Raw genomic sequence first — 11,291 nt, 5'->3', positions numbered from 1 at the left:
TGGCCCTCGAGTCAAAAAGTTTGCCCACCCTGGTATAGAAGACCTGCTATCTGTTGGGGATGCAAAGATGAACAAGACTCAGCCGCTCAGGAGCTGACACCCTAGTAAATAAACTCCGTGCCCTGGACTTTGGCATTGTATGGGGGGAGGGGGGGGTGCTGATGCGTGATGTGGGCCAAGCGCTTTAGCTGACATTTTGATGCTGACCCTAAGCCTGGTATTTAGCCCTCAGCCGTTCCGTTCTCTCACCCAGATGTCCCAACAAGATAAAAAGGAGTTGGGTCAGGTGGGGAGACCACCACCCCGTAAAGCAAGACTGGGGGCGCAGCCGCTCTGCTGGGCGTCTCCACACACCCCGTCACGTGGAGTAGTGCTGTGGGCATTTGCCCACTTGAGAAGAATTTCACAAAGAACCCACTGTGTGCCCATAGTGAATATGCCAGGTTGTATGTGGCAGGGATGACAAATACCTCAGCAAGGCTAGGTCCCCTTCCCACTCCCACGCCAGTGCCAGACATCACTAATAGATCTGGATTGTTCCTCCTGAGCCTCTAAATCAAGCATGTCAAACTCAAAGGCTAACACGGGCCAAATAAACGAGGCAGGTGGCCCGAAGGCCGCGAGTTTGACATGCTTGCTCTAAATCCTTCTCAACACAGCCCTGGAGGCGGCTACTGTCCAGGGATCAGAGTTGGATGTGGCCTCAAATATAATTGCTATTTCTGATATAGGACTGGACTCAGATGTTCTGGTTCTTGAGTCTGTGCCCTTGGGCCTAAACTACAATAATGGACCCATTGCTAAGTTTCTGGAGTGCAATCAATGTATCCGAGCAGTGCGTCCAGAAGGGCATGCCTAGGCTGGAGGAATGGCCACTGATGCTGATCTAATCCCTTCTGTCATCCCCGTCTGAGAGAGAACGCTCCTCCCCTCAGCTCCCTCCGTCTGCTGGAAGATGTATTATTAATAAAGCATCAACCATGCTCGTTACCTCTCAGGGGCCAGTGACCAAACACACCGTTAATGTTGGCAAGAGCCCTTCGGGTTCATCTGGCCACCCACGAATCTAGAGGAGGGAATGGATGCTCCCTGAACTTTTCAGAAAGTCCAGTTCTGAAAAAGTGTTGAAACCCAGTACTCACACTTCCGTATTCGTTACCCCGGGCCCTGAGCCTTTGTCGTCACTGTGCGCAGCCCCCGTGGGCACCCATCACGCTGGAAAGTCCCCGGGGTCCACTTTCCCGGAGGCCCCAGTGCCACCTCACCAGCCCCGGTTTTTTGTCCAGAGGAGCCCATCTGTGAATTCTGCGCATGTAGGCATCTGAGGAACAATCCATCCGTTCTATACTGTTTTTTTTTTCAACCCCTCATTTGCATGTATTTCCATAACTGATGAGATAAAAGGAGGGAGTCATGAAGGATGAGCTCCCTGAGGCCTGGTTTGTTGTTGATGATAATATTGTAAATTTCCTGCGACTTGGGGAGGGAGGGAGGAAAATCAATAGGCAGCGATGTTAGATCTGCTCCTCGGGGCAGCCGGGGAATGTCTTACTGAGCTTAACCCCAGTTCTCACAAAACGCCCAGGTGGGGATTACAGCTTCTCAGAAGTTGGCCGCCTCTTGGCAAAGGGTTTACTCTGTTGTTGCTGCTTTGATGTAGGAAGGACAGAAATAGCCAAACACCTAATTGAGAATCTGAGAGGATTTATATAGTACTTCCCTGTGTCAGGTGCTCTTCTGAGCACTTTTATGTAATAATACTTTTAATCCTTATAACAACCCTAAAAGGTGGGGTTTATTAACAGCCCCAGTTTTAAAGATGAGGAAACGGGGTGGGGAGGGGGGCACAGAGAGGTTAAGTGACTTGCTGAAGCTCACACAGCCAGAGTGGGAGAGCCAGGTTTGGACTCAGATGTTCTGGTTCTTGAGTCTGTGCTCTTAATCACTATGCTAGCTGTTATTTCTTTGCCTTCCTTCGAATCCCAGCCTGTGACTAATCGAGCTCATGCTGCAAGGTTGGGGTCATCCGTCAGTGCCGTGGGCCGTTCCGTGCTGAGCCACAGAGGTGTCGGTGGAGTGTGGGTGAGGCAGTGATGATGGGCATTATGGTGGACAAGGGCCAGAACTGTCCCGCTCCCACTTCTGCTCTGTGCAATGCCGGGCAGATAAGTGGTGCCGGTCAGAGCTGCCTAATACAGTGGTAAAGCCCTCCACCCTACACGCAGTGTGCTGTTTGCTGTCTGCAGTCAGCCGCTTCTTGCTTCCTTGAGAATCAAAATTCACTCATTCAGCCCTAGCAGGTTTGGCTCAGGGGCTAGAACGTTGGCCTGCAGACCGAAGTGTCACGGGTTCGATTCCAGTCAAGGGCACATGCCTGGGTTGCGGCTCGATCCCCAGTAAGGGATGTACAGGAGGCAGCCAATCAATGATTCTCTCCCATCATTGCTGTTTCTATCTCTCCCTCTCTTTCCTCTCTGAAATCAATAAAAAAAATATTTTTAAAAAAGTTCACTCATTCAGCCAGTCGGTCCAACATAGTCACTAGGCACTGACTGTACTGGTACCGATGGTTGTGTCTGTGTTCAGTGCTTTCTCTGTTCATTGTCCCATTCCCCCCACTACAGCCTCGTGTGATGACAGGGCAAGCATTAACCCCATTTTTCAGGCACATAAACAGAGCAGAGAGGAGTAAATAATCTGCTTACATGTGTAACACATATAACTGCTGATTCTGGGCCAGTAAAAGTTGGAGGGTTCAACAGAAAAGAAAGACACATTCCTTCTCCCCAAAATAACTATGATCATGGCAAAGAGGGGACTGGCGTTTGTTGAAAGTCTACCTTGTGCGGGTCCCTTTCCAACATCATGTCACTCAGTCCTCAGAGCAGCCATGGAAGGCAGGGGCTGCTATCCCCATTGTACAGATGAGCAGACTGTGGCTCCAGGATGTCATGTCAGCACCCAGGTCCCAATGCACATGGCAGTCGAGGGTCAGGCGTACATCTGTTTGGGTCCTGGACCTCTGGGTCTACCAGGTGTTGCAGCCTTCCCTGCTAGGTAGCAGTGAAAGGTGCCACATGGTCACATGTGTCGCAGATCAAAGCCCTTGGCAAGAGAGAACATTCCATGTGGTGGAGCAGTTGCGTGTGAGTGTGTGTGTAAGAGTGTGATAGGATATGTGTGTGAGTATATATATGACTGTGGGTTACTATGTGTGTGAGTATATGTGTGTGCATGGGATAGAGTGTGTGAGCATGTATGTGGTAGTGTATGTGTGTTGTGTGTGAGCGTGTAAGATAGTGTAGGTGTGTGGATATGTGTGTATACTGATATGTGATAGAGTACAAGCATGTATGTGGTAGCGTATGTGTGTGTAGTGTATGTGTGTTTGTATATGTGATAGGGTATGTGTGTGAATATGTGTGTATGCATGCACCCATGTGTTCACATGTGCATGGTGCCAAAGCTGCCTTGGGGTGCCAGGTAAGTTCCTGGGTCCAGGTGGGCGGCACCGGGGCATGGTGACGGGTGAGGGCTGCCCAGGTCAGAGAGCCTGGCTCCCAGGCAGCGGGAGAGCTGTGCTGGACATCCCCTGAGCCTCTCCCCTGTGTGGCTGGTTCGAACGGAAGAGGTGTTCTCTGACGAAGATGGACCCACCCCTGACCTTTTCCCTGACGTCCTGTGCTCCCTGCAGGAGGAGCCATGGGCGGCACCATCAGTGCCGTGGCCTCCCTGGTGGACCTGGCATTGTCCAGTGATGTGACGGACAGCACCCTGGCCTTCTTTCTGACCGCGGACGTCTTCCTCGGGCTCTGCATCGGGCTCTACCTGCTGCTGCCCCGGCTGGAGTACGCCAGGTGAGGCCCCGCCTTGCGCACTCTCAGTTCACTCTTTTACGTGGTTATATCTTTTATATTCACTGATGTTCTTTCATATAATTAGGTGGTATGTTTGTTTCCTTGTTTACTGCCCATCTCCCCGTTGGAGTGTGAGCTCCCTGGAGCAGAATTGTGTAGATTGTGTTCACTGCTGTGTCCTGATGCCTTGAACTGTGCTGTGCTCATAGTAGTTGCTCAATAAATTGTCTGGCCAGTAGATGAGAGATCAGCAATTTTCGGACAGAGAGGGCCGGCGGTGGAAGTGGGACTGAGGAATGAGAATGATGAGTAACAGCTCCATTCAGGAGCACCTCCGCTGCCCCTGTGTTGTGCTCAGCAGAGCCCAGTGACTCGTCTCTCATTTAATGCTCCCATACTTGCTCCCCTCAGGATGCAGCACTACCATTTATCCCCATGGTTACCACTCACGTGTGAGAGACCTGGCACAGAAAGCCTGACTTACTTGCCTGAGTTGCACAGCCTGCTGGCAGCAGATCAGATTCAAACCCCACTCCAAACCTGCATTTTTACCCACTGTCTCTCGAGGCCTCTCTCCACCCTGCAGGACCTCTCTTCTTGCCTGAGTATCTCCTTTGCATTGTCTTGTTTCTTTTTCTTTCTTGCTTCCTGTCATTCTTTACAAACAACTCGACTTTACCCTAGCCAGCTGGGATCAATGGTTAGAGCGTCGGCCCTCAGACTGAAGGGTCCTGGGTTCCATTCCTGTCAAGGGCATGTACCTGGGTTGCAGACTCCATCTCTAGCCCTGGTCGGGGCATGTGCAGGAGGCAACCAATCAATGTTTCTGTCTCTCCCCCTCCCTTCCACTTGCTCTAAAAATCAATGAGAAAAATATCCTTGGGTGAGGATTAAACAAACAAACACAAAAAAACCCTCAACTTTTTCTCATATTTTTTTCAATCCATTTTCCTACCCGTTGTCTTATTTGATGTAGGAAAGGCAGGAATTGTTTCCCCCATTTTACCGGTAAAAAGCTGAGGCAGGAGGCCCGGTGATTGACATTTGGTCCAGTGTGCGAGCCAGCAGAGCTGGGCGAGGTCAGGTCCGGCCCTGCCCTTCCCACAGGAGACCTGCTTTATGTGATGGACTGAGCTAGGCCACTCACTGTACGCTTTCTTCATTTATTATGCATGAAGACTGTGTGCAGCTCCTGTATTTTTCCGCTTTACAGATGAGGAAACGGAGGCTGTGCAGCACTCACGGCCATGCCCAGCTTGCTCACCGGTGAGCTGCAGGCAGGGATGTGAACCCGGAGCTGTTTCCGGAGCTGCACTCTTTCCATTGCACATGTGGTAGCTCTGGCTTGTGATTTCGAGGGTCTGTCCTCATCATTCACTCCTCCTGTCCCTGTGAGAGTCACCTCCCTAATCCCCAGGACCCCAGTTCTACTGGGGCAAGCTGCTTTCCCCATCTGCGGATTGTTATAACCTCAGCGGCCTCAGGAGGGGCCCGAGCAACCTGACACTGTGTCCCCCAGTGGCTGCCGACCCATGAGCTGCCTGTCCCTCCTGCTCCTTTAAGGCCGTCGTCAGAAGTTACACGTGTGTCCATGAGGAAGTCCCTGTGAATCCTGGGCGTTGGCTGGCTCACTGTCCCCCCAGCACCCCATACGCCTTGTCACTGCTGGTTAAATTGTTGGGGTCCTGTTTTCAGAATGCTTTGCATGGGTCTGTTCTCAGTGGGGTGGCCGGCCTTTCCTGTTTGCTGGGACCGAAGGTGTTCTCAGGGGGAGTGGCTTGCAGTGCTGAAACCAGGAAAGCCTCAGGCCAACAGGACGGTTTGGATTTGGGGCTTGGGCTTTGTACCTGGGTTTCAGATTCCCCTGGACAGCTAAGTCCCGCCCAGCTGAGCATGTGAGGAAAGAGCACCCAGGGCCATGCTGCCCCATGGAAGCTTCTATTTCTTTGCCGATTAACACTTTTCGCAGGACCTTTGGGTTTATTGAAGCTCGTCTGAGGATGGAGCTGTGCTCCTGGGCAACTCAGACTAAATCTTAACTAAAAGGGAGGTGCTGACCAACCGGCATGGCTCACTGGTTGAGTGTCAGTCCATGAACCAGGAGGTCATGGTTTGATTCCCGGTCAGAGCACATGCCCGGGTTGCAGGTTCAATCTCCAGTGTGGGGCGTACAGGAGGCAGCCGATCAATGGTGTTCCTCTCTCTCATCAATGTTTCTATCTCTCTATCCCTCTCCCTTCCTCTCTCTCTCTCTATAAATCAATAAAAGCATATTTTTTAAAGGGGGGAGGTGCTGCACCAGGAGGGCTGGGCTGCCCCTTCCCGCCCAGGAGGAACTGGGCCTCGTGCAGTATCGGAGGCTGATGACCTTGCTAGGGAAAGGTTAGCCGGTTAGAGTTGGAAGAACTTATGAGGAAGAGCTTCAACCACAGGAACCTGGTGGGGAGCTTCCTCAGAGAAGACTTAGGGCGAGGACCTGACCCTGAATAAAGGGAGAAGTAAGAAGATTTCTTTCCCTAAATAGTGATTGTAAATCGAGATGGGGTTCCAGGCCAAAGTTCCCACCTGGGCATCACATGGAAATGTGATTCTGGGGAGGAATCCTCCCACCGACCTGCTTGTTATTTATAGGCTCTTAGGATGAGGAGACTGGCACGGATCTCAAAAGCTCAAGGCTGCAGAGCCCCCCATTTTACAGAGGAGGAAACCAAGGCCCACAGCAGGGCGGGCCTGGCTTAAGATCACACAGGAAGGCAGAGCAGGACTGAAATCAGAACCCAGCTGTCGCCACGCTGCTGTTCTCCCACCACCACCACACCGAGCCTTCTGTTGGAGGTATCTCAATACAGTCGGCCCATGTCTCTTGGTTTTCAGATATCTGAGGCCCAGAGAGGTTGAGTGACCCAGACAAGGTCACACAGCAAGGCAAAGTGACCCACGCCTTTTCTTCTCTGATCAGAGGAGCAGAAATGGAAAAGATTGATCATATTCAGTATTGAGGATATGGCGGGAAAGGCACTTTTATAGGCTTATCAGTTCTTTCAAAAATTATATTTTGAAGGATATTTTGTGCCTGGAGGTTTAGCTGGAAAAAGCCAAACATAGTCCTTGCCCCAGGGAGCTGTCTTTTATTAAAGGAGACAGAAGATAAACCAGTAACTAACACAATGATCATAAACTGTGGTCAGTTTTTTAAGAGCAATAAATAGGTGCTCTCAGAGAGATTACAAGGGTGGAGGAGGTGGGTCAGACAGAGCAGAGATATATTAGTCCTACCTGTTCGAAGAGCAGTTCATCAATATTTGACAAAGTCTTAATATTTTTATTGATTTCAGAGAGGGAGGAAGAGGGAGAAAGTGATAGAAACATCAATGATGAGAGCCATTGATTGGCTGCCTCCCGCATGCTCCCAACTGGGGATAGAGCCCACAACCTAGCACAGAGGTCCTCAAACTTTTTAAACAGGGGGCCAGTTCACTGTCCCTCAGACATTCCACACATGCGCACTGCGGGCCCGGGACGAGTCGGCTGCTAAGCAGGACAGGCAGCAGCGGCAAAAACACCCGGTGGGCCGGATAAATGTTTTCGGCGGGCCGCATGTGGCCCGCGGGCCGTAGTTTGAGGACCCCTGACTAGCATATGCCCTGACCAGGAATCGAACCATGACCTCCTGGTTCATAGCTTGGGGCTCAACCACTGAGCCATACCAGCTGGGCTAAAGTTACAAACCTTTTGATGCAGCAGTTGCTCTCCTAGAAGTCTGCCCTACTAAAATACTTACACACTCGCAAGGACTGATGTATAGGGATAGTCATCACACCTGTGTTTGTAGTAGAGAAAAACTGGCGCTAACCTACTAGTCCAGGGGTGGGCAAACTTTTTGACTCGAGGGCCACAATGGGTTCTTAAACTGGACCGGAGGGCTGGAACAAAAGCATGGATGGAGTGTTTGTGTGAACTAATATAAATTCAAAGTAAACATCATTACATAACAGGGTACGGTCTTTTTTTTTTTTTTTAGTTTTATTCATTTCAAACGGGCCGGATCCGGCCCGCGGGCCGTAGTTTGCCCACGGCTGTACTAGTCCATCAGTAGGGGAGCAGGTGAATTGTATGTTCATATAGTGAAACACGATGCAGCAGACACAGAGCCCGGCGTCCTCGTGTGAAAGATGGCCACACAATGTTCCATAGACAGTTATATGTATGCGTTTATGCATAACAGTTATTGTGTATTCAGGCAGTTACTTGATGTATTTTTTATATATTTAGGAATTAGACTGCTGCAGAAAGTCTTGCAATATGTACGTTTAATGCTACTTTTGCTTAAGAAATGAAACTGGCTGCCGTAACCGGTTTGGCTCAGTGGATAGAGCGTCAGCCTGCGGACTGAAAGGTCCCAGGTTCGATTCCAGTCAAGGGCATGTACCTTGGTTGTGGGCACATTCCCAGTGGGGGTGTTGCAGGAGGTAGCTGATCGATGTTTCTCTCTTATCGATGTTTCTGACTCTCCCTCTCCCTTCCTCTCTGTAAAAAATCAATAAAATATATTTAAAAAAAGAAAAGAAATGTAACTGGGCTTGGGGAGGTGTGGGGTGTTTGCACATGTAGAACAACAATATTCACCAGATTTTGAACGATCAGTACCTCTGAGGAGTGAGGCCAGCGGTGAGAGGTCTCATTGTACTACGTCATTTCTCTTCTGCGTTATTTGGGTTCATGACATCAAGCATGTATTGCTTTTATAATTTCAAAGATGTGTATTTTTAAGTGTTATTTTATCTCCACCCTCCTCCCCCCAAAAACCAGTGAGCTGAGACTGGAGCCCAGGCTCGCCATATGGTTGTTAGAGATGGTTTCTTCTGTCCCATCTCCGGGTATGGCCACCACCACACAACAGCGGGCTGCTGGAGTCCAGCCGTTCAGGCAGCACCTGGACAGGCAGGCCAGACACTGCAGCTCCCCTCCCGCCATCCTGCGGCTCGCACCTCACCCGAGAGCAGCCTGGGGCTGCAGGCCAGCAGGGGCTTGGGCTTTGCACGCTGGGCCCAAAGGTCCCCTGCCTTGTCCCTGGAAATCCCCAGTTTTCTTTCTGGGGCCCTCTGACCACGTGTCTTCTCCCCTGGCAGGTACTACATGAGGCCTGTTTGGCCCGCCCACGTGTATTCTGGTGAAGAGCAGCCAGACCAGGACTCCCCCACTGCCCCTTTGGCGGCCCCCAGGCCCAGCTTCTCCCCGACGCCACCCCTGCGCCCCATCCTAAAGAAGACAGCTGGTCTGGGCTTCTGCATCATCTACCTCCTCTTCATCACCAGCATCATCTTCCCCGCCGTCTCCACCAACATCGAGTCTCTGGACAAGGACTCGGGCTCGCCGTGGACCACCAAATTCTTCGTCCCCCTCACTGCCTTCCTCCTGTTCAACTTCTCTGACCTGTGCGGCCGGCAGATCACAGCCTGGATCCAGGTGCCAGGGCCCAGAAGTAAGGTGCTCCCTGGGCTGGTCCTGCTCCGGACCGGCCTCGTCCCCCTCTTTGTGTTCTGCAACTACCAGCCCCGTGTCCACCTGCAGACGGTGGTCTTCCCGTCCGACATCTACCCAATGCTGTTCAGCTCCCTGCTGGGGCTCAGCAATGGCTACCTCAGCACGCTGGCCCTCATCTACGGGCCGAAGATCGTGTCCAGGGAACTGGCTGAGGCCACAGGGGTGGTGATGTCCTTCTACATGTACTTGGGCTTGGTGCTCGGCTCCGCCTGCTCGGCCCTGCTTGTGCACCTCATCTAGGAGGGGGCGGTGGCAAGAGGGTCGGTGCTGAGCCAGGCTTGGGAGCTCAGAGAGATGGCAGGACCCGCCCGGAGGGCTGGAGTTGGGCTCAGTGTGGACAGCAGAGCACGCTGGGCCTCATCTGTCCCCGGGGAGCTGGTGGCACGTGCTGCCTCCATGCCAGGCAGAAACATTCCAGACACCTTAACAGAACGCTCCTGAGACTTGAAGACCAAAAGACATCTGAATAAGACACAGCCACAGGCAGCGTGGGGCGTCACCGTCCCAGCTGCGGTTGCATTCTGCCTTTCTGTATAGCCTGATGGGGACCGTGTTGCCAGTGTTCAGCTCAGTGAAGTGCCAACACCCAGCCTTGCTCCTTCCAGGTGACAGCAAGGTGTGGGAATTCTCTACCCTCCCTAACCGGAGGGGTCCCCCTGGAAAAGAAGTCCCCATGGGATGGCCAGTCTTTAGGTACAAGACCCAAGCCTGTGCAGACCCTGCTTTCTGGGGGTGAGAGAGCACCCACCTACCAGACTGGGACACTCGAAAGGCCTTCTGGAGCCCTTCATTCCTTAAACGTGGGCTCCAGAAAGCTTCCCAGGACTGGAGACCAAGCAGGTCAGGCCTACATTTTCAAACAGGGCTCTTTAAAGTGGTCTATGGCCTGGGGCAGGGCTGGGTCTTTTGACATTGATGTTTACAACATGGTCATTGGTTCAAGGGCATAATAAATACCTGGGTATTTAATGAAGTGCCTGTGTTAGGGTCTTGGCAGGAAAGAACACACTCAAAATGGGTAATTTGAGGGTATTTGAAAAGTGGGTATAGGGCTGGCAGGGGCACATCTAACCTGCTGTGACCTACAAGAGGTAAATTTCCTCCCTTCTCCCTCCCTCCCTCCCACCTCCTTTGCTCTCTGCCCAGTCCCTGTGGCCTGTACCACAGCCAAGGAGCAGGCGCAGATGATGGAGAGTGGACAGAGAGGCAGAAGGCATTCAGCTCAGGGCCGCGTCCGGAGTGGGGCTGCTAGCCCCTCCACTTTCACAGGTTTGTTTGTTACTAACATCAGTAGAGCTCTGAAGCTTCGGTCAACAGAACATTGCTTTGTCCCGGGTAGTCGTGTATTTTGAAGCTGTTTTTTCAAAAGGTGACCCTCGTGTTCCGCGGCCCCCCCACATTTGCCATCGCCTGACATGAGCGGTCGTTTCTATTGTTTTCGGGTTCCTTGAAGGCTTCTGCAAGGCTGTTCCTCGGGGGAGCAGGCTGGCTTGGGAATCAGAGAGAGAGAGGAACTAGATCAGAGCAGGAGTTCTTTCTCAAGAGTCCTACCTCAAGAACAGAGAGCTTGCCCCCAAGAAGTGGCAACCCTCGAGCCACAAATCAGCCTGCTCCTCTGAGCGCTGGCTCTGTGATGTCCTGCAGACCAGCGGTCGCCAACCTTTGGACCTCACAGACCACTGGTTGGCGACCGCTGCTGCAGACAACTTATTAAACTAGGCTGCGATTGGTAATATGCCCAGTGGCAGCAGCTTACTCTCCCTGCATCTCAGGCTGCTACACACTCCCTCTTCTTGGGCCAGAGAATTAAGGAAGACACCCTTGAAAGGTTTCTTGAAACTTGACACCTTAAAAAATGTATTAAATGCACTGGGTAGATGTCGGACAGGA

At 51.8% G+C, this 11,291-nt stretch overlaps 1 protein-coding gene across 1 annotated transcript in view; it reads left to right on the top strand.

Annotated features, from left to right (window-relative positions):
- The window catches only part of SLC29A3 (solute carrier family 29 member 3), a gene marked incomplete at its 5' end in the record, with an annotated part of 11,420 nt that extends 1,046 nt beyond the window's left edge, over positions 1-10,374 (top strand). The window contains 2 exons of the mRNA XM_023755142.1: positions 3,695-3,857; positions 8,987-10,374. Coding sequence (XP_023610910.1) covers positions 3,695-3,857; positions 8,987-9,641 — 818 coding nt within the window. The remainder of the gene's footprint in view (positions 1-3,694; positions 3,858-8,986) is intronic.
- Positions 10,375-11,291: the final 917 nt, after the last annotated feature.

The sequence above is a fragment of the Myotis lucifugus genome, unplaced genomic scaffold, assembly GCF_000147115.1.
Source record: "Myotis lucifugus unplaced genomic scaffold, Myoluc2.0 scaffold_69, whole genome shotgun sequence".
In the NCBI taxonomy this organism is placed as follows: Eukaryota; Metazoa; Chordata; class Mammalia; order Chiroptera; family Vespertilionidae; genus Myotis; species Myotis lucifugus.
The sequence above is the reverse complement of the archived record's forward strand: the minus strand, read 5'-3'. Positions and strand labels throughout refer to the sequence as shown.